The sequence below is a fragment of the Triturus cristatus genome, chromosome 8 (genome assembly GCF_964204655.1).
Source record: "Triturus cristatus chromosome 8, aTriCri1.1, whole genome shotgun sequence".
NCBI lineage: Eukaryota > Metazoa > Chordata > Amphibia > Caudata > Salamandridae > Triturus > Triturus cristatus.
Window position 1 is genome coordinate 417,639 of NC_140591.1, and position 23,734 is coordinate 441,372.

The 23,734-nt window shown below is 44.1% G+C and overlaps 1 protein-coding gene across 10 annotated transcripts in view; it reads right to left on the reverse strand.

Moving 5' to 3' along the window:
* Positions 1-23,734, reverse strand: part of LOC146799811 (uncharacterized) — a 373,412-nt gene that overhangs the window by 133,050 nt on the left and 216,628 nt on the right. For all 10 annotated transcript variants that reach the window (XM_085620688.1, XM_085620685.1, XM_085620690.1 and 7 more), the window contains one exon: positions 16,238-16,330. In XM_085620688.1, the coding sequence (XP_085476814.1) occupies positions 16,238-16,330 (93 nt within the window). The remainder of the gene's footprint in view (positions 1-16,237; positions 16,331-23,734) is intronic.

Sequence of the window (23,734 nt, forward strand, 5' to 3'; positions counted from 1 at the left end):
GGAGATGAAGACCCTGGCCCACCAGCACAACAACCAAACAAGAGAAGCTCAGCAGCAGAGGTGAGAAGGCGCAGGGACCACAGAGCCAGACATTATTTATCAAGGTAGGTTATTAACATTGTCAGTCCACACACCACGAAATGTTAATTTCACAAAAAGTATATCCATTTGTTTGAAGGGCATGTCAATGGACAATGCTGGACAATCCACATTACCAACTTAAACTAGAAATGTCATGTAGTTACTGCACCACCCAAAAAATTAACAGGCACTTTTCAAAATGAAGAATCATTTTCTGCCTCTACGCCCAACATGTGGGGATCTTGCACATGGGATTGTTGGCTGCCGACTGCTGCTTTGCAGATGCAGAAGTGTATCTGCAGTGGATACGCTGCTGTGGCTGGACACCTCGTTATCAGCTATCTCTGTGGCTGCTCCTGTAGCAACCATGTTCGTGTGGATTGCCTCAACTGCAGCTGTAATCTGTTGCAGCTCTCATGCAACATCACCACTGTAGTGGCCCATTTGAACTTGCAGAGCCAGGGTGCGCTTGCTGTGTTGCATAGTTGCTGTTGCCAGCCTACCAATTGTCCTGCTCATTGTGTGCGTTCTGTGTGCCCTGCTGCACTCCATTCTTCTGTGCTGCACTCTCTCTTCAGACAACCCGGTGCAAAGCTGCCCAATAGCCCCTGTAAGGGCATCAAATTTACTCTCCTTGGGGGCCTGATTTTCAGCCATTTGTTGGGTGATGTGGTTAAACCCCTGACTCAACTTTGCATTAATCAGTCTTATCTGCTTTTTTTGCAGGTGCTGACCCTCCGACATGGCCTGCTCCAAGCCACCAAATGCCAAATGAGTGCCTTCTCCAGTGTGTGTGGGAGTGTGCATCCGAGGCTGAAGTTGCCTTCCTGACTGCTGTGTTGGACGCGGAACCCGGACCCTTGTGCCCAGAGTGCGATGTGATGGTGCTTGCTACTGTGTTGCTGGTGTGTCATGTGCTGGAGCCTGTGATTAACTCTGCGCAACACTTCCCAGGACATTAGAACAAGATGGCTCATCCTGCCCTTCCTCCATCTGGACCTGATCCTGCTGCGTGTCACTTGGCTCTCCTCCCAGAGGTGTATCTGTGTTACAAAAGAGGAAATAAAGGGTATATTCTGATTCACTATCTCAGTGGTGGAACTATGTTCACAAGTCATGTCAGTCCTTAACTGCACTGTTCATGTCACGTACTACATTTCCCATAATGCACAAAGTGTGACTTTTGGATCATGTAGAGGGAGCATGTAGATGCACTTGGGTCTGGGTGTGCGGCATGCATGTGGGGCCTGGCTTTTGGTTGACATACTAATCTGTCAAACATCTCACACTTACCAGGGGGTGGTGGAGCTTAAGATGTGTCAAGGGTCCCATATCCCACTACTGCCTCTCTCTCAAGGGTACCTTCCACCATTACCTCTGCTGCTGAAGCTTCAGGAACATTGGATGGGCCCCGTTCTGTTTCTTGTGCTTCACGCAGCCGTGATGCCACCCTCTCCGTGGCCCTGGAGCTCAGGTCTTACCACCTATTCTTAATGTCATCCAGGGACCGATCAGCCACACCCAGGGCATTTATGCGAAGCTGGATATCTCTCTAGATTCACCTTTTCTCTGATTCAGGTACAGTGTGTGATGACCTCCCAAAAAGCTGCTCGTGGTTGTTGCAGCATTCTTCAGTCAGTATGTCCAGTTCCTTCTCAGTGTATTTCAGCTTCGCAGCCTCTCCTTCCCGGCCTTCTCACTGGACTTGCTGGACATCTTGCTTGTCTTTGCTTGTTTGGCTTGCAGTGTTGGACTGTGCTGCTGCACCTTGCCATGTGCTGTCAATTTTGTTCAGGATTCTCCTGGGACACCACTTCCTGGTTTGGGTCCTGCTCTCCCAGGAAGTGTTTTTTTAATTTGCGCTTGCAAAGTGGGCTTTCAAACCGAGCTCGCTATTTGCACATGCAAAAAGCACTTTTCAGCCGCGTACGCAATTTGGTGCACTTAGCGAGTCGCTAATTGCATCATCGCTAAATTGCGATGCGAGTAATTTGCGAGTCGCAAATTGGGGTACTCTTGGGTACATACATTGTTTTTTGCGACTCACAAATTGCAACTCGCTATTTTGCGCAAAGTGTGAGTCGCAAAATCAGGCAGTCGTACATCTGGCCCATTGTCCAGTATATCTCTCTCTAAAAGGGCTAATGATCCTTGAAAACAAAACAAGCATCAATCCTACACTACAAATAAACGTTTTTAAGATCTGGTTAATTTATTAGGTGTTATTTAGGGGTTACCAAAGTTGGAATTCACGTAACTCAAATAGGGAAAATTCATACTTTTACATTTCAATACCGTGACAAATTTTGCATTTCATCATTCAACTATATCCAGAAAACATTTTTCATGCTAACATGTTCCTCCCACAGAAGGGCAATTAGCAGGTGGATTTTCATCAAATTGAGCGCAAAGCTCCATTTCCCTATTTTCACTAAAGAAAGGCAAAATGTTAATTTGTGGTACCATTATTTGCATATTAAGGGCCTGATCTAGGTTTAGGAGGAGAGGTTACTCTGTCACAACTGTGAAGGATATCCCGTCCGGTGAAATCTAAATGCTTTTAGTTCCTATATGATTTATATATCAGCGGACGGGATATCCATCACCATTGTGAAGGAGCAACCAGTACTCCAAAATCTAAATAAGGCCCTAAGTTGCATCAATAATACTCCTAAATAGTTTCAATTATTCTATTGAAAAAGCACCCAAATATCCATTGTTATATTTTCTTGATTTACTATATTAGGGTTTTTCTAACCTGCTATGAACTAACCATTAAAAGCAGCACACATCGTCGCTTCTTCACTCATACTGTGCTGCTTCTAATGGTGCATGTGGCGACTAAGATCAGTGCCAGTATAGAACTCGTTTAAGGGCTTTCCTAAAACCCTTAAAAACAATGTCTTAAAAGAAATAATCCGCCGTTAGCTTAAAGTCTTGGTGAAAAGGCTTTTCACCCTTTAACAACTAGAGAAGTGAAGAAATAGCCGACTTGCTTTCTACTTCCACTGTTTGTGACATTTCATGAAGTTTGCAAACGTCTTAATTTAGGGCCAGATGCATCAAAGGGTTTTGCCCATTCTGTGTCTATTGGAAAATGTGTTCATGCATATGGCCCATTGTGAAATCGTTGGAAGTAAAAGCCCACAATTTCCTAAATTCCTAAAGACACGAAGATGGTCTTTATGACCGGATGGTAATAGGGAGGCATGTTCCTATGTCCTTGTACACGGAACATGTCTTTTCAGTACACATCTGCATAAGAATCGGCAAATCCAACATTTTAATTTCCAAAACCATCACTGTCATTTAGGTCACCCAACAGGCACAACAAACAGCAAGCAGGATCAACCTGAAATAGTTTTACTAATAAGGCTACAAGTGAGGAATGTGTGTGCCAGTCCCCATTAATAGACTGTAGACAGTGTCTGAGGATAGGGCTTTGATGTCCATCTGCATTCATAACCAGTGGGTAGTGTATGAGGAAGGTAAAACACACATAAGGTGATGGGAGGAATGCTTGCAATTTGTCTAACTACAGGCAATCACTCGGGTCCCATTCTAACCCATCATTCTTTTGCTCACCATGCCACCTCCGTTTGGACCCAGATATATGCAAATCGGCCTTAACCCTTGAGGGGGGGATGGGCGGAAAAAGAGGCGAGGAGGCTAAATGTGTTTCTTAATGTTGGCGATATTTTATTTCAGGATAGTTTGCGGTTGATATTGTCAGTGAGATAAGAGTTCTTTTTAATTTCTTCCCTCTGTTCTCTCCTTCCAGATCGTCTTCTTCATCCAGGAGGGTGTCACCCGGAGTCACAAAAAGCAAAAGAAGGCAGCGGTAAGTATAAATATGTGGTCTAGATAAGGTCAAGATAGTTTCCTTCACCACACCCAGGTGGCATCGGGGTTTAACCATTGTAGGAAATGTGAGTTAATATAGTTTAGACAACCCAACAGGTCTTTCCCAGATAGAAGAGTCATAACATTTTCACCCTCTCCTCTTGTTTTTTTTTGGGGGGGGGGGTGGTGGGGGGGTAATATAAAGAATAACACCAACTAATAGAGAAGGAAACAAAAAACACAGCTTCCTGGCTTTCAGTGGAATTACCTTTATCCACTTTGAAGGGCTTCAGTAATTATCCTAGTGCACTCTGAGCATGTTTTATTTAGTAATGCCCCCTTTTCTATGTATCCACATTTTTTGCCACATTAACACAGAAGCAGGTTTGGACTAATCTGAAGTCCACTGTTCTCTAAAGGCCAGCAAAAATATGTGCAAGGACTTCTGTTACGACCAGGCAATCAAGAGAGAAGTAAAAATAAAAATCCCTAAAACTGGGCTGATCCCCCCCAACATCCCCTTATCCACCGTCTCCAACCCGATACTCCCCAGAGTTCCCCCCTTTTACTTATGTACCGCAACAGCCGCAACTCTCCTGAGTTGTGACAGCTTATGTGCTTCCTCCATGTGCGTCGACCACTCCTCGCTCCACTCCACCAGGGCCTCGAAGTCTTCGGTCCTCAAATCGCACAGGTGGGCTTCTCCAATCTGCTCTGTGCACTCCCAGATAATAGAGAATACCACCCTCCCACATGGAGGCTCAAACACGACGAAGCAATAAAAACAACACAACACCAACTCGAAAAGGGATTTCACTTTATAAAACGCACATCAAAGAATAAGGCATGGGCTTTTATTTATGCAATGCTCTGTAACAGAAAGGCTTTCTCAGATGTCAAATCAACAACATTCAAATGTATATGGATATATATATAAATGCAAGCAAGAACATATTTGGCAAACGCAACTGTTAAATGCATGGATAATATTATGAAATGAAACACAAACAGACAATAATAAAATGAAACACAAGCAGATAATGCTGGACGTCCTGCAGGAAATGAGAAAGATATGTACACCAAATACATCAGATGTTATAACCACTGCAGACTTGAATGTGCACACAGACTCTCACACATCACAAAGTCAATACTCAAAGAAAACACCTAAGATGATTATAGCCACTGGAAACTGGAATGTGCACACAGACAGTCGCATATCACAATGGCAATTATCAAAATAAAACACATCACCTGGTGCAAACTTCATCTTGGCCCACTCCAGACAGGGGGATTCACAGCCGGAGTCAAAAGACTCAGCAACCAGATTCCTGGGGGGTTTCAGGATTTTCAGATTCAGGCTCAAATCCAAGTCAACAAACCCCACCTTTATAGTCTCAAACCACACTAGAAGGATCAGAGAGGCCATCCTTGCACCAAGGAAACCTACTAGAAATGGACACTTTCCATGCAAGCATTCCAAAGGCCAAAGAGTTCTCACGTTCCTTCTGCACTCTCAAATGTGTTCCAGCCTTTATCTTAACGAAGCTTACGAAAGTCTTCGGCAGTACAGTCAACAAAACAAACTTGAACGTGAATAACCTAAACAACCTAAGTAATCCGAAAGCCTGCCTGTGCGCGCAAAAAGCTCAAGCTAGACAGAGTCAGAATTCAAGATGACATGAGGGCATGTCAAAGCCTGTAGTAAGAACTTCATAATACTTCCCAATGTACAACATAATGCACATTTGAGCATCACTGCTTATAACACTGTACTTCAAGACCAATTCCAAACCTCTCTCTCTCGTGCTTTCAAATGCACATCCCAGACGTCCTGTTCTTGGCAAGGCTGTTCTACTCTGTGAAAGCTCCTGTGAGAAGTTGGCCTGATATATGCTGTCCACTAGTTATAGTTTGCACCCTGTATCAGTCCAAACAACCCCTTATGGTGATCGGTTAAAAACAACCTTTATTGAAAGCTATCCTAGTGGTAGCTAAAGAGCGCAGCCTTCAGGCTAAGTCTTGAAGGAATGTAAAGCAACATGTTTTACCAGTCTATAATCTCTTGAATGACCCAATGAAAGGACAACCACACCAGGTATATATTTAAAATATATGTATTTAAGATAAAACACACCCCTCTAGTCTCTTTATGAGACTGGAGTTCGAAGTACTTAAGTTACAAGTTAGCAATCAACAGTATTAGCACGAATACACGATTGGGCCCTAGGGATGTACCAAATCATATACCAAAAAAGTGGTATAATTACCACGACTGAACTAGACACAAGGCCTTGAGCCTGTAGAATTGCTGGGACCCCAAGGAACCACCCAAGGTAGTGACACAGGGCACCCACGGGGGCCGTGTGCAGTGTGTGAACACAGCCACGGGTTCCCGTTAGCTTCTATCGGCAATTTTGCGGTTGGAAATCTAAAGATTAGGGACACTTGGAAACGAGTCAGGATCAAACCCTTTTGGACTTAGGAAGTTCTGGGGATAGCACCCACGGGAGCACCGGAGTACTCGTGTTACCTCACCCAGGCAAGCCGGGTGCATAGGTGTCTTTTGGTGTCGGGTCACGTCGTCGATTTCAATGGAAGCTGGCGAAGAAGTGCTGCTGCCGTGAAGAGGAGAAGTGTCCGAAGCAATCCAAGCCTGGATCTAGGATGGAAGGAACCTGAAAGCTGAGGGGACAGAGTCTGGGTCACTTACCAGTGACCAGGGGCACGATAGACCAATGCCCACAAATGTCAGGTGCTTCAGGTGAGTGACGGGTGTCTTGACTCTTCAGCCACGAGGTCCAGGAGGCGTCGATGACGACCAGGAGCTGGATTCGAGCTGTCCCACGAAGTCTGTAGAGTGCTGCGGTGTCGGCGACCAGATTGGACCCAACAAGCCTTGGCAACGGCAAGTCACTTGGAATCAGAGAAAGGACGGTGGTGCAGACCAGCAAGGTCTGGGAGACTCACCCAGCAAGGGTAAGTCAGGGCACGTCTGGAGCAACCAGGAAAGCCCAATCAGAAGAGGAGTTGCCTTTGTGGGGACCCACTAGCCAACGGGCTAGCGATCGCGAAGGAGCCTCGAGCAGTCGCACTTGAAACTGGCCCACGGGTCACTCGTGGAGTGGAGGCCAGAAATCTTCGGTGCAGGAGATGCTCAAGGCTGGGGCTACTCGGAGCCCATAGCACAACTTCGAGGAAGACCAGGAAGGTGATGGTTCAGCAAAAGATCACGGTGTCCAGGGGTCACGGTTCCACGTCACCCACGATAGCCGTGGGCCTCAGCTTTGCTGTGGACTCAGGGTAGCCTCGGGGAAGTCGGGCAATCCGCCTCTGGTGATGTAAAGACTTCAGCGTCCGGAGGGAGCTACAGCGATGCAGACTGGTCAGTTGCATTGTTCGGGCCGGACAGCTTGGCACAGGCTTCCCATTGTACATGTCGATTTACGAGACGCACACTTCTCTCGGCTTCGGCGCTACGTGGAGAACGGCGGTTCTCAGCAGCGTTTATCAAGGCGGTGAAGTCCACTGGTCCTGGGACTTCGTTCAGGGGGCAAGCTCAGTCACAAGCCCTTGGAGATCTTAAAGCACAAGTTGAAATAAAGTTTCTTAGCAATCTTTCTCCTCTCCTTCAGCAGCAAGGCAACCACTGCAGGCCAGTCCCCCAGGTCAGGGACAGTACTCCTCCTTACAGCTTTCCCGGTTCCTTCTCCTCAGGCAGAGGTTCTTCTCATCAAGCAGGATCTAATTTCTTGGGAGCAGGGTCCCAATACTTATACCCCTAATTCCTTTGTTCCTCTGGGGTACAGGGGCCTTTGCCCAGCCAGAACCAGTTCCTGAGCACTCTTTTGACATGACTCTGACTTTCTATTCAGGGTGCAGGGCAGAGTCATCAGCCGCTCCACAGGAGGTGGAGCCAGCATTGTGGTGGCAGAGCACAGCCCTATTCAGAGTCCAAGTGTACTCCTCCCACCCATCTGGATGTCAATCTCTCTATTCACCACCAGGCTACCTAGCCCTGCCCCTCTGCAATTCCCCAGCCCTGTCACTCACAGAAACCAGACAGGCAGATACACATCATAGCAGAGGCGGGCTGAAATGGTTAGGTAAGCAAATACCAGCTTTCTAAAAGCGGTATTTGCAAACACAGAATATTAAAATAAACTTTTCTAAAAGATGTATTTTATTATTCTGAGTTCAGGCATACTAAACTCAAATTTCTACCATGTTCCCTGGGTCTGTTAGGATCATAGGATGTAAAAATCTTAACAGCCCATTCTGGCCTATGAAACAGGTAGCCTTGCAATAGTGAAAAACGAAAATGGCTGTAATGCCCTATTAGGACATGCCTCACACATCAGGGCTTGTCCTACGAACATAACGACAGTGATATGTTTATAGAAGTGACAAGTTGTCTATCTATGAAAACTCTATGGTTTTTCTTTCTTTTATGCCTAATGGGCTTGGGTTACTACATTGCTTTGTTGTGTACCGTGGGACTCCCACTTCGACGATGGGGAATATTCAAGCATGTGAATCTATGAAAGACACCCCAATACTGGAGAAACAGTGATATTGGTGTTAAACTCTGCTCAGCTGGCGCTGAGAGCCAGTGGGCCGCTCTGACCCCCTGATCCTGGTGCTGAGAGCCACTGGGCGTCGCTGACCCCCTGATCCTGGCGTTGAGAGCCAGTGGGTCTCGCTGACCCCCTGATTCTGACTGGTTTCAATACTTTATTTAGAGTATACGTGCCTGTAAAGGGCTAATCAACCCTTTACCTTTAATTATGTTTCTTTGTCAGCACACACCACCGACCATAGGTACACACACTGTTCCAACAACACTAGACACACTTCTACTATCACAAAGAATACAACCCCTCGTAATGGCAGAAAGTATTGGCCTTACCTTCGCCGAGGAGGAAGTTGAGAGGATCCTAGCAGCCATCAACCCCTTTGAGGGGCCTGGGTAGTACTGACCCAGGTCCGAACCATGCAGACTGGGATGAACTGGCCAACCTTAGGAGGACACAGATAAAGACAGCCCTACATGGTCTACTCATGACTGAATACCTATGGGCCAATGCGGCTCCACAGGGTTTGATAGTTCGGAACGAACCTTACATCTTCCAACATGATAAGGAGTTTAAACGCGTCTGGTCGCTAATATCGTGGCATTGTACTCAGGACTGGCTGGTCCTGATTATAAAGACAGCCACTAGGCTCACCCAAGAGCTGAAGATTGACATCCAAAATCTGAAGGTGCAACTAATAGCCTATATACCTCCTAACGTCCTCAAAAAACGCCTAGAGGAACTCAATCAAGAAATAACGGAGTTTGAGATGACACTTAAGCAGAGCAAATATAACAAATTGAAAAAAGACACGGCACGCTTCAGCCACGAACGTGTGTACACTTACACACAGGATGATTATATATCAAAGAATCAGGATCATAATTCTGATGGTGATACTTCGGATACAGGCTCAGACAATTCAAACTCCAGTAGAGGAAGCGGCCGCCGTTACAACAGAGGAAGAGGCAGCCAGCACCAACGTCCGTTCTACCCAAGAGGAAGGGGGTGGAACAACTATCAAGGACCACCACCTAACCCCCCCTACCCATATGGCCCACCACCTATGGGGGGGGTCCATATCCCCAGTGGGTACCACCTCCTCAGGAATATGATTATAATTACCATGGTCAGCCGCCTTTTTTAGGGGCACGCCAGGGCCCGCGGAGAGGTAGGAACAGAGGAGGAAACAACGTCCATTGGTCCACATTGGAGGACGAGACACCTCGAGTCTCAACACGGAGCATGACTGGCGCATCGAACGCCCAACCATCAACCAGCCGGAGGTAAATCTGGTGGTGAATTTGACTGATCACCAGCTAACACAACACAAAGTCGGGTCCTAGAGAGAAGACTAGGTTTCGTACCCACGAACCGAATTGACAAATTCAAAGTATGCACAGAAATGACTGAATTCATTCGCAAACTTAAACTGAAGGTGTTCTTCAAGGACAAAGAAACATCAGAGGGTGAGGATAAGGATACAGATCTACGCAACAAGTCGACCTTTGTTCCCCCGGATTCTACACTCCCCGTGGAACTTTTGGCATTCGAAAATGCTGTGATGGAGGAAATACAGGGTATTTCAGCACCGGATGACGTGACCTTCCAGAACACATAAAGGGAAGAAAAATAGGCTATACGCCAACTATCTCTGGACAGGAACATCGTAATAAAACCAGCAGATAAGGGTGGGGCAATTGTTCTACAAACAACGATCGCCTATGACAAAGAATGTAGTCCTAGAAGACAGTAGGAATTATAAAATCATTCATGATGACCCGACAGAATCCATCAGGGTCAGGATTGCCACAAAGGTGGAAGCGGCAGTAGCCCATAATTGGATCTCTAAAAGAGAGGCGGAATTTCTCATCAGTAAGTCCCCCGGAGCCCCCTATTTCTATACCATACCCAAGATTCACAAGAATCTTGGGCAACCCCGTGGACGCCCGATAGTTTCTGGAATAAACTCTATTCTAGAACCACTATCGAAATTCGCAGATGCGTTTCTCCGCCCCTTGGTCCAAGCCACAGGTATATACTTGAGGGATACCAAGGCTGTACTGCAACTACTCAAAAATATTGAGTTTGATCCCAGTAAGAATCTCCTTATGGGACTCGACGTGGAGAGCCTTTATACGAGCCTCCCGCATGATGAAACCTTGGCTATCATTGAGGAAGTGTTATTCTCCATGAATGGGAATGTGAAACACCACGCAATGTGGTTATGGAGTGCGTCTCACTGGCACTCACCAATAATATTTTGTGTATGCTGACACTTTCTATGTACAGAAGCACGGGACCAGCATGGGAAGCACATTTGCTCCCAGCATTGCTGGTCTCTATGTGCACCACTTGGAGGAGAATAACATTCTGAATGGCAACAATCCTTTTTTCCAACAAATCAAAACCTGGAAAAGGTACATCGATGATGTCCTGGTAATATGGGAAGGAGGCATCGACTCAACAGAATCCTTCATGACGTGGCTCAAACAGCAGAATGAGTTCCTTAAGTTCACACACACTACCTCACGAGAGAACTTGGTGTACCAATAACTTGTCTCGTGTAACTTTCTGTTAGGCAGGTAGGGCGTCAAGCCCTTTTTTTGCACGTCATTCCCCTCCCTTCTGGGCCACGCCAGGTGTACAATATGCGTGATTCGCATAAAAGACGCCTTCTTTTGACCATTTAGTGGGTTTAACAACCGGGTCCAATTTGCAATCATTCTATTTTTAAACGTGTGACCCTCCCGTAAAAACGATCTCCTTTTAATCTGTTCTTCTTCCAGTTCCCCATGGCAGAGCCAGCACAACCCTCCGAGCAAACATGCGGCCACACACAGGTGCTGCAACTAGCGATTCATGCTACCTTAATTGAGGCGGGAACCTCAATTAGCTGTCCTATTTAAAGCCCCTCATTGGTACGGCTCAGTTATCCAGCGGAGCCATCGGGGAGGTCACACGAGGCAGGGCAGTGTCCCAGGAGCAGTAAGTACGGCATAGCCAACAGGAACTTCGGTATTGCGAGGATGTCGCCTTGGACTACTGTATATTCCTCTCTTGTAAAAACCTAGATAGCCTATCAGGCACTCCTTCCACCCGTTCAAGGCTCATGGTGCATAATCCCTACAATTCTCAAGTAGGTTGTTACCCTTGACACCGCTACAACAAGGGCTGTGTTCTTTCGTAATCTCTATGGGCTTATAATAACTAGCCCTTTTGGAATAGAGTGTGTGCTTTATGTTCTGTGTGTGTTTGTCTCATGTTATCGTCCTTTGTTTATTTCAGCACCAGGACACTTCATCACCATTATTTCACTAAAACTAATTTTATGAAGTCTTATGTCACATTTTTTACACGTCACCATTGCTCACAGTGGACGAAGTATATGGCTTGTAAAGTACGTCTTTTTTTGCAGGTTAACGACTACTACGACCTATTGAGGCTTCATGACTGCGTGCAGTGATTTCAACTGCAGCATATTCTTTACACTTGATATATATCACCATTAGGATTAATAGATCACACACCACTATTATACATTGTGAGTATAGGAAGGGATCCTTATGGTCCTAAAGAAGAAGCTTGGGGGGCTTCAAAACATGTCGGTAGATATAGGAGGCATAGTTCATTGAGGTATATACACCTCCTTCCCCACAGTTTAATAATACCAGCGCTAAGGTATATTAAAGTTTTTTTGACCAACAAGCCAGGTATTTTTTAATTCACTTTTCTATCCACTCCTGACCCTTCCTCTCACACCCCTACACGACACATAGTTGCCTCACAACAACAGTGCTCCCACGTAAACGTAGGTCGCAGTACGCCCCTTCCCGTAGAGGGGCAGGAAGACCCCTATGATGAAGCATGACACCAAGGATCTTTTGGTGTGTGAGGGGTATTTAAACAACTTGTGTGTACTTCCCACCACTGTAGGAATACATACTTAATCTGGGAGGATTTGACATACATGCATATCTGAGGGTGGATCCCTATGTTTATATACTTGACTTCGGAAGGGTGCATCCACCTCCACTGCTCTTGCTGAGTAGTACCTATCTATTCCCGATTTTGTTTGTTTTGAGTGATAGAGGTAGCCTATACCACAGTAAGGGGTGAAAGCACCACCTTACCCAGGCTGCAGTAGCAGACGTATGGTGTCATTTTGGAGTGCTTCCCAGGGGTGGCATAATACATGCTTCAGCCCCTGATAGGCCTCTGAGGTACCTATGCCCTAGGTACATAGTATACCATATACTAGGGGCTTATAAGGCACTCCAGAATCCAATTAGTTATGAACGTAATGTACATGCAAACCATTTTTAGAGAGGAAGCAGCTAGGCTGGGGTCCTGATTAGCAGGGCCACAGCCAGACTAAAGTCGAAAAACAGTGTAACACCAGCAAAAAGTGGGTGTACCCATGTGAAGCAGATCCTACTCTCCTACAGCTCCCACTCTAAAACTATAAGATTACACGAAAGACATCTTCAAGGAAACGGGCACATGCAGGGAAAATTATGTCGTGCACTCAGGCTAGGGTAAAATAAAACACCAAAAGTCAATTAACCCCTTGTGTGCGAGTTTATTTCCCGCGCTGTGCGGGAGAAATAAACGGTGGGCGGGATTACGACGGCTCCCGGCCGTCATGCGCACATGCCCACCGTGATGCACGACGGCCGGGAGCCGTCGAGCGCACACAAGGGGTTAAAATAACGGTAGTTAAATGTCATCACGCGGGTTTAAAACATAGAAGTGCCACAAGCAGTACACCGACTCTTTGCTCTCAGCGTCTTCCAGGTTTTCCAGGGTCCGCCTACAATCTGCGTCTTTCCTCTGTCTCTCTAGGTCCAGTGATTTCCTTTGCACCCCATTCCAGGGATTTCGATTGGCTCCTGGTCGTCTTGGCACTGCCTTCTGCCAACACAGGATAAGGATAGTCACTTTTCAGTTTTGTGACTTTTTCCTTTTCTGTCGTCCGAGTTCTATGCAGCTGATCAGACAGCATGCGAGAAGGTAGCGATGAGTGAGGTAAGTATGGTGGGGGGGTCGCATTAGTGTTTCCTGGTTTTCCCCTCACAACCATGCTCCTCATGAGAACAGTCCAGGGCGAACTGCACAGCCAGTTCCTCACTAAACCAGAACTAGGGCAAAAATGGTCTTGGATTGTTTGTTTTCCGGTTCAGGGAGGACCATGCCTGAAAATTTGGGCTGGACTGTTCGCATGAGGAGCAGGGTCAAGACTGAATTGCATGTGTAAGGGTCCAAACCGAGGTGGCGTGGTGGACACAAAATGATGGGTTGGAATGCTATCACAAGTGGTTGCCAGCGATTAGGCAAATTGGAAGCATTCTTCCCATCACCTTGTGTGTGTTTCATTTTTGTAAAGGAAGGACCCGAGTGTGCCCCACTGTCACACTGCCCACACAGGGGGTGGGCACATAGAGCCTCGGAATCAAACTCTGCTCTGCCGATGAATGTGGGAGTACATATAACTCCATCCTCAAATACCACCTGCGGTCTATGAATGCAGATGGGCACCCAAAGCCTTATCCTCTGACATGGTCGACAGTCTATTAACGGGGACTAGCACACACATTCCTCACTCAAACACAACCTACAATCAATGAACGAGGTGGGCACATACAACACCAGCCTCAAACACTGCTCGCAGTCTGTGAATGGGCGTACACAGCCTCAACGTCAAACAATGCCCACTGTCAGTGTATGAGAATGGACACATAGCCCCAGCCTCAAACACTGCACACCGACTACAAATGAGGAGCGAACACATGCTGCATCCTCCAGCACTGCTCACAGGCTACGAATGGGAAGAGGCACAAAAAAGCTCATCCTCAAAAACTGCCCACAATCTATGACAGAGGTGAGCACACAGAGTGCCAGACAGAAATACTGTCTGCGACCTATGCCTGGAGAATGGCGTACAGCTCCATCCTCATACACTCACACAGTCTAAGAGCAGCTGAGGACAAACGCACAACCTTTCTCAAATACTGCTAGCAGTGTGCGAATGGGAAACAAAACTAGCAGTGTGATATTGCCATGTTTTATGGCCCTGCACTCAAGCCCAAAGGATGAATTCTGAATATACTGTGCCTGGGATATGAAAATATAAACAGGAGAAGAAGGTAAGCTTTAAGCCATTAAGTAAAAGATCAATTAAAGGTGGGCACCTTAAGTGTTACTTTTAAAGCACGGAACCGGCTGTTGCCACACAATCTGGAACAAAGCTAAAACATGAACATAAAAAAAGAGGTCATCATAGATCAGATTTCAAACTCCAGCTTACATCACTTGTGACTTGATATTTCAAACTCCAGCTTACATCACTTGTGACTTGTTACTTCAAACTCCAGCAAACACCAACTGTCCTGGGCCAAGAGCAGAACCCTCCAGAGCACACAATGAGGTTTACATGAACTGGCCTGTATTTCAAAAACTCCTTTTCACAACTGGTTGTAAGAGGCCATGATGGCCTCTTGTTCCTGTACTGTTGCAGAGCAAAAATCATTTAGGAGATGATAAGGCGCTGCTGAGAGGAACAGTGGATAATGGAGGGTGAGCCAAGGTGACAGGAAGGATACAACAGGCGCCTGCATGGCCCCTGAATGCACAGGCTTGTTCCTTACTGATGCCTCTGGTTCACACTAGCTGAGCAATATTCACTCACCTGTGGACCTTTCAGAGCTTTCTATTCTGGTACCGTCATCATGGTCCTTGCAATAGGCCACATCCTCATCCTCTACGCTGAAGGAAATGACTCCATGAAATTTAACGTACAAAAAAGTTTGTAAATATTTGTAAAATGCAGATATGTTACTCACGAGAAAGAATTTTCTCAAAATCAAAACAGTGTTGCTGGAAAAGGTTCCACTGTGAGACAGCTGATCCTCCTGTAGCAGAATATAGCAACCCTCATCATGGGCTGTAGGTAGAAAAGGTGAATCACTCTGAGGTCGCTTATTAAATGTCCCCATAATGTACTGAGGGATGTAAGGGGGTCTGATAGCAGATAATGTGGAGTGTACAAAAGAACTTTTCCTGTGCAGGTAAAGAAGTATGTAATAGCAAATTCGTTCTTCGCTCTTGAGCTTGAACTTACAGAAAACATGGGGGTGGATTTATGTATAATTCACATGAGAATTACAGTCGTTTGTTGAAACACAAGTGGTCTTGAACTCACTTTAAGACAAGGTCATATCACACACTGTGCAACACAAGTGTGGACTTGTGATCTCTGGTGGAAAGAGATCACACACTTTCCCATATGAGTATAGACCTGTGTATCCGCTCCAGGAACAGATCACACACTGCAAGGGTGGAATTATAACCTTTATGGTGCACAGTGATATTGCACACTGCCTCGCATAAGGGCATAAGGACCTGTAACCATTCTGAGTTGAGAAAAGCTCATACACTATCCTACATAGTGTGGACATATTACCTCCTTGAGGGGGGATTACACAGTGCCCTACAAAATGGTGTATGTGTGACATTCTTAAGGCTAAATGACATCACACACTTTCCAACCCATGGGTGAACTTGTTATGTCTCTGATGCGAGAAGAGAACATACTGTGTCCAATTAGCAACTCTAGAAGGTCTATAACATGTAAATAAAAGATCAATAGGTGGGGTGGGTGTTTCTTGCTTAGAAGGTATTCACCCTCTTCCTCCTTTGAATCCCACAACTAAGTCAACTCAAAAGAATCTGCAACTCACTGGAGCCCAGGTCGCTGATGCTTACGTCGGCTTCCTCAACAAGTTGATTGGTTGAAACTGGAACTTGCGCTTCTGCTTTCTGCAAAAAAATGCCTGTTTGAGAAAAACAAAACAGGTAAAACATGTCAACATCTCTTACGAGTCTCAAAAAGTAAATACATCCAGTTTTGATGATATCAAAAATACAAATTGAAACCCACAATATTCTTTCTGAAAAAGATTTAGTGTGAATTTTGACACATTTGGTGTCAGTGAATGAGATTACCAGTCAGGGTAAAGACTGTGGGTTCAACTAGTCCAAGATCATTGTCCAGTACATCTCTCTCTGACAGAGCTAAACATCTTTTAGAACAAGAAGACATTATTATACACTACAAATTAAACATAATTAAGATCTAGTTAATTTATTAGTTGTGCGTGAAAAGGCATTTTATTTAGGGCCACGCAAAGTTGTTATTTCTCTAACTCAAATGGTAAACATTCATAATTTTACATCTCAATAGTTTGGAAAACTTTGAATTTCATTATTCAACTACACCCTGACAAAAGTTTCTATAGAAACATATTTCCTCCCACCAAAGGTCAATTTGTAGGTTCAATTTTAGCAAACAAACAAAACGTTTGATTTCCCTAATTTAACTGAAGAAAGGCAAAATGTTAATTTATAGTATAATTAATGACAAATTAGGTTGCACCAATAATACTCCTAAAGGATTTCAATAATTGTGTTGAAAAAAATAGCCAAATATTCATTTGTTATATTTTCTTGATTGAAAGCGTGATATACACTATTGTCAGGTAAACCGGAGGGAGAGGCAGTGACACGGTTTTCATCATACTCTGCAAATTTAAATCAGGAAATGCATTTATATGCACTATTGGATAAAGGTGAAGGGAAGGGGAACAAAACAAGTACATAAGCAGTTGAAGGTCTTGCTCCCTCCTAAAAGAATTATCAGAATTAAGAGTAGTAGGCATTTAGAGATATATGCGTCCATTGGATAGGGAATAACCAACTCTTGGCACTTACATCCCAGAGTTCTTAAAGATCGGATCTATGAAACAGAAATTAGGGACCAAAAGAAGAATATTTTCAATTGAATGCCAGTAAGGAAACAGGCATTTTGTCGGAGAGATTTTTGGATGTTAAGCCCACCCTAAAATTGGAACCCTTCCTTGACCTCATCGAGTCCCCGGGGGACAGAGTGCTCTACCTGAAATTCAGGTATGGTACACTCCCTCTCCGTGATTTCCAGTATGGTTGGAGCGGCCACTCGGGAAATATTGAGGGCTGTCCGGGCTGTGCTTGCCCTACGGAATCTACAGCACATTTCTTCTTTGCTTGTAGGGCATACAGCCAAGTGAGGTCCAGGTGGCTAAAACCGGTTTGTTCCAATTTGGGCTGTTCTTCCCATCGGGTGGCCTTACGCATTTTAACTTATGAGACGTTAATCCCAAGTGTTATCTGTGGTACAGCAAAGTTTTTGGGACATGCTTGGAGGATTAGGCAAAGGCTTGTCAAGGGAAAATTAGCTAAATGATACGTTGTGAGCATTGTCCACCGAGCTCTTTTCTTCTGGACGGGTTTTTTTTGTATATATTATCTGTGGCTTGATCCATTTTTAGCCTTGTTTTTAGCCCGGTTTATTTTTTATATCCATCTAGAGAACTAGAAAACTGACTTTTCGCTCTTACGAACTTTCTTGGTCTCTCTGGTTATTAACTTGTGATGTATTTTTGCACTTTGTACTTTTATGATTGATATTTTTATTGATCGAATAAAGTGATTTGAACTGAATTGAATTGAAACAGGCAAACACAGTATGGGATCGCTTCAAAGCTATCAGAAGAGGGAAGTGTGTAACAGATCAGAGACGCAACACTTAGGGGACAAATAATCGTGCTAGGGACCAAAAGAAGAATATTTTCTATTGAATGCCAGTAAGGAAACAGGCAAACACAGTATGGGATCGCTTCAAAGCTATCAGAAGAGGGAAGTGTGTAACAGATCAGAGACTCAACACTTAGGGGACAAATAATCATGCTGTTAACAGAATGTTCAGAAGGAGCTCTGCTCCAACTGAAGCAGTGATGCTCAGAACAAGCAGATAAAGCAGACAATGATTGATTACAAGACCACGTACTGCTCTAGACAAGACTAGAATCCCCAATTTTAAACCCACTATGGAAATGTGATTAACTCTGAAATGGGTCAGAGGTATGCATTTCCCTCTTTCTTAAGCAAATTATAATATGGACATAACCCGATTCCTCTGGAACTAAACACTGGTTTTAAGGAGTTGCCAATTCCATCAATAGATCTACGGACTAGGCAAAATACTGAAAAAGCTATAACAGTTGGTTGAAAAAGTAGTTACCAATTTACAGACAAACAATACTCGACACTAGGGCTGGGCAGAAATTTGCGGAATTTCGGTGATTTCGCGTTCCGCGGAGAACGCGAAATTGCCCAAAATTCTGCTTTCCGCGACTTCGCGAAATTTTTCCTTGTTCGCGTTCTCAAAATGCATGTTCGCAAGATATTTCTCCCCGAACACCCAAACACCAACTGTGAACAGGAAAAAAGCATCGCGAACAAGCAATTCCGCGTGTTCGCGGAATTTCTGCATGTTCGCGGAGATTTTTTACCGTTTCGCGGAGATTTGCGTAACGCGATTACGCAAATTCCGCCCACCCCTACTCGACACCTTGAGGGGCTAACAGATTCCTTATTTAAACATTTTCATAACTGGAGGCCCTTAAATTAGCCAAACTTTATAGCTCATTCCACAGCAAGGAAGTATGAAACTATTGAAGAATCAGGAATGACTCCTATTTACTAGATAGGGAAGCCCAAGGACATTCGGGTGTTATGCAGACACATGTCTTTACTAAATGTGGACATTAAGATATTCACACAAATCATAGCGATCTGACTGTAATCCCACCTACCATACCTGATCAACCCTGATTAATCAGATTTCATTCAAAAGTTGGCAGACATTTGATGATTTGATTTGTGTCCTTCATCCAACCGAGAAATATCCTAATATACAGATCACAATAATCATACTGACCCTAAAGGCAGAAAAGGCTTTTAATCGGGGTGTATGGCCTTTCTTGAAATATGGGTTACTCAAGAGGACTGATTGCTGGCCAGAACGCACCATTCCCAGGTAAGGGGCACGTGGTTCCTGGGACACAGACCACCATGTTCCCTGTCTCATATAGTTAGTTGGCATAATAAAGTCTGAACCTTTGCCAGAGGGTATAGATAACCTAGAAGCCAGACTAATTTTGCACGGAATTACATAACACATCAGTGGCACTCAGCTGCGGAGCGTTTTTTTTAGTGATTCTGAGTTAACACACACATAAGACATTACTATTAGCGGAGACGTTTGTGGTAATATTGCTTTCCTCCCTCGGTTTAGACAGGATCTCCCTCCTGGCTGTCGGTTTGCCAGGTGCTTGACTAGTAAAATGTATCCTTTATTTCAATGTCATTTTTTAACCTCATTCTATTGTTTGAATCTGTTTTAAAATGGTTGTACAGCTTGCTCTGATAAGAGCAAACTTCAGGGCACTGGTAACACAACGCCTCACAATGAGGGTTCTCCAGTATTGGTGTCTTTCATAGATTCACATGCTTGAATATTCCCCGTCGTCGAAGTGGGAGTCCCACGGTACATAACATAGCAATGCAGTAATAACATAAGCCTAATAGGCATAAAAGAAAGTAAAAACCATAGAGTTTTCATGGATAGACAACTTGTCATATCTAATTACTGTCATTATGTTTTAGTCCGAAATCCAGCCAATCAGGCGTCCGCACCCTCTAGAACCCTCTCCCCAGAGGCTCAGGCCCTCAGATTTTCATAGCACAAGTGTGACATAGAAGTCAAATATATGATGGGAGCCTCTGAGGGGAGGTGGGTGGGACAGGTGTGAATCTATGAATGACACCAATACTGGAGAACCACAGTTTACAGGTAAGTAACTTTTGTTCTTCCCCAGTATTGGGGTGTCTTTCATAGATTCATATGCTTGAATAAGAGTAGTGAGCAGTGATATCAGAATAATACCAGGTACATAAGAATCAAAACAATAGCAATACCCAGTGCAAAAGACTATAGGCATATAATATATTCACTGAAAAAACCATAGGTTTCATGGGCGTTATAGTTAGGAATTAGCATTTAAAAAACCTTTGAGATGTCATCAGTGATGTCATAAGTGATGTCACTGACCATGTCATAAGTGATGTAATATGTGCATTGCGGGCGCGCGAGTTATAGTTAGCTGAACTAACTATAATGGGGGATTTCACTGGTTTTGTACGAGTGAAATGTCCAGCTAAGTATAACACCCCTAAAACTTATGGTTTTTTCTGTGAATTGCTAAGGTTTTTTAAATGCTAATTCCTAACTATAACATACCTGAAACCTATGTTTTTTTCAGTGAATATATATATATTCACAGAAAAAAACATAGGTTTCAGGGGTGTTATAGTTCGCTGCCCATTTCACTCGTACAAAACCATAGAAATTCCTCCGCGTGAGTTATAGTTAGTTCTGCTAACTATAACTCACGCGCCCGCAATGCACTGCTGATGATGTCACATATTGCATCATTTATGACATGGTCAGTGACATCACTGATGACATCACTGATGACATCACTGATGACATCACTGATTACATCATCCACTGAATGTGGTGTAGTTTGAAATTTAAATATGTATTATATATATACCAATCTGTATTGAAGATCGAGTCTGGATGGAGGATTTAGTAGCTGTCTGTCTTTTTAAGTGAGTAATTAAAAGTGTCTCACTTAATACATGGATTAGTAACGAAACTATGTGAATGTGTGCAGCACTGTCTCTGTTGTTGTATAACATTCTGCCTCAGTTGGTCACTAACTACATGAGTGTGTATATTAGTTATTGATTAGTTGGGTGAGTATTTGTATGGGACACTGAGTTTGTGTGTGGTTGGATGGGGTGTGTGTAACTCTATGTATAGATGTGTGAATGGTTGATTGACTAGGTGTATGGGTTTAAGAGTGCATGTGGAAACAGTTGTTTGGGTGACTGAGTGTATTTATTTGTGTGTTGGTGAGCGAATATATGTTTAGTTGTACATCTTCAACAAAGTAAAAAAATAAAAGGCATTGTATGTGAGAGTTGGTGTATATAAATAAGTTTGTGTAAGAGTCAGTGATTGTGAGAGTAAATATATGAATGAGTGTATAATTGCAATGGTGCTTTTTTAACATATTAACGATGAGTTACTATGTGTTTGAATAAATGAGGTGTCGTTGGATAATTGTGTAAGTGAGTAAATTTAAGTGCGATACATTTTTTTCATGAGTGAGTAGGATGACTGCATAACCGACTAAGATGACTGCTGATGTGTCAATGTCTATATATGTGTATAAGTGCATTTGATAGTGTTCTATTAATTATTGACTGCATGTATAGATGATTCTGTTGTTGAATGGTTAGTTGTGTGTGTAGACTTAGGAATCAGTGAGTGGGTATGTAGTAACTGGCATTGGTGTGTCAATGGTTTCAAATATGGTACTCTGTATTTTACAGTGAGTGATGAAAGGTTATAATAGTGTATGATGTGGTGTATCGGATTGTCAAGTGGATGATGTCATCAGTGATGTCATTTGAGATGTCATCCGTGATGTCATCAGTGATGTCACTGACCATGTCATGAATGATGCAATATGTGACATCATCAGCAGTGCATTGCGGGCGCGTGAGTTATAGTTAGCAGAACTAACTATAACGGAGGAATTTCTATGGTTTTGTACGAGTGAAATGGGCAGCTAAGTATAACACCCCTGAAACCTATGGTTTTTTCTGTGAATTTCTAAGGTTTTTTAAATGCTAATTTCTAACTATAACGTCTCTGAAACCTATGTTTTTTTTCCAGTGAATTTCAAAGGTTTTTTAAATGCTAACTTTTAAGTGTGATAGTAGTTATATCTATTTTTTTGTACTGATTTTCTACAGTTTTTTAACTGTTTATTTATAAATATTTTATTAATTAAACATATTTTTCTGAAAATTGCAAAAAAACATTTTTTAATTAAAACTGAAATATTGATTAATTTTCTTGTTTTCATTTTTTATTTTAATATATTTATATCACTTTCTTTAAAAAAAAGTAATTTTTTTTTCGCAGTCGCGCACTCAAAGTGTACACATCACGGTGGGTGCGCGCATTCTAGCCGCCATTTTCGAAAAGTCATGAAGGATCCGCGTATGGTGTGCGACAGCTGCGTGTTTTTCAGTTACATCATATACATTTAATATCACGTGATATGCGCGATTGGTATGCGACCAGTCTGCGACTCCTGCTCCCGCGCATTCGCGACACATGCGCATTACGGTACAAGATGTTTGCGCGCTTGCGGGTCCCGCTTGACATCATATACGTGCTGGGGCGCGCTGGGTGCGCGACTCCCACAAAAAAAAAATATGTTCCAAAATTATATGTATGTGTCTTTAATATACATATTAAGGCAAGAGATTATGTAAGATATTCATCAAAATAATATATTTGTACTTATAAGAAACTTATATTATTTTTAAATATATTTTCGCGAAGTCGGGTGCGTGCGTCGTGAGTGCAGAAAACCAGGTCAGCAGAGCTGCTGTAGAGCCAGAGGACCAGGTCAGCAGAGCTGCTCTAGAGCCTAAGAACTAGGTCAGCAGAGCTGCTCTAGAGTCAGAGAACCAGGTCAGCAGTGCTGCTGTAGAGCCAGAGAAACCAGGTCAGCAGAGCTGCTTTAGAGGGAGAGAACCAGGTCAGCAGAGCTGCTTTAGAGCCAGAGAACCAGGCCAGCAGAGCTGCTTTAGAGCCAGAGAACCAGGTTAGCAGAGGTGCTTTAGAGCCAGAGAACCAGGTCAGCAGAGCTACTCTACAGCCAAAGAACCAAATCAGCAGAGCTGCTTTAGAGCCATAGAACCAGGTCAGCAGAGTTGCTTTAGAGCCAGAGAACCAGGTCAGTAGAGCTGCTCTAGAGCCTAAGAACCAGGTCAACAGAGCTGCTCTAGAGCCAGAGAACCAGGTCAGCAGAGCTGCTGCAGAGCCAGAGAAACCAGGTCAGTAGAGCTGCTTTAGAGGGAGAGAACCAGGTCAGCAGAGCTTCTATAGAGCCAGAGAACCATGTCAGCAGAACTGCTTCAGAGCCATAGAACTGGGTCAACGGAGCTGCTTTAGAGCCAGAGAACCAGGTCTGCAGAGCTGTTGTAGAGCCAGAGAACTAGATCAGCAGAGCTGCTCTGTAGCATAAGAACTAGGTCAGCAGAGCTGCTCTAGAGCCAGAGAACCAGGTCAGCAGACATGCTGTAGAGCCAGAGAAACCAGGTCAGCAGAGCTGCTTTAGAGAGAGAGAACCAGGTCAGCAGAGCTGCTTTAGAGCCAGAGAACCAGGTCAGCAGAGCTGCTCTAGCTGACACTGACTGACTGACACTGA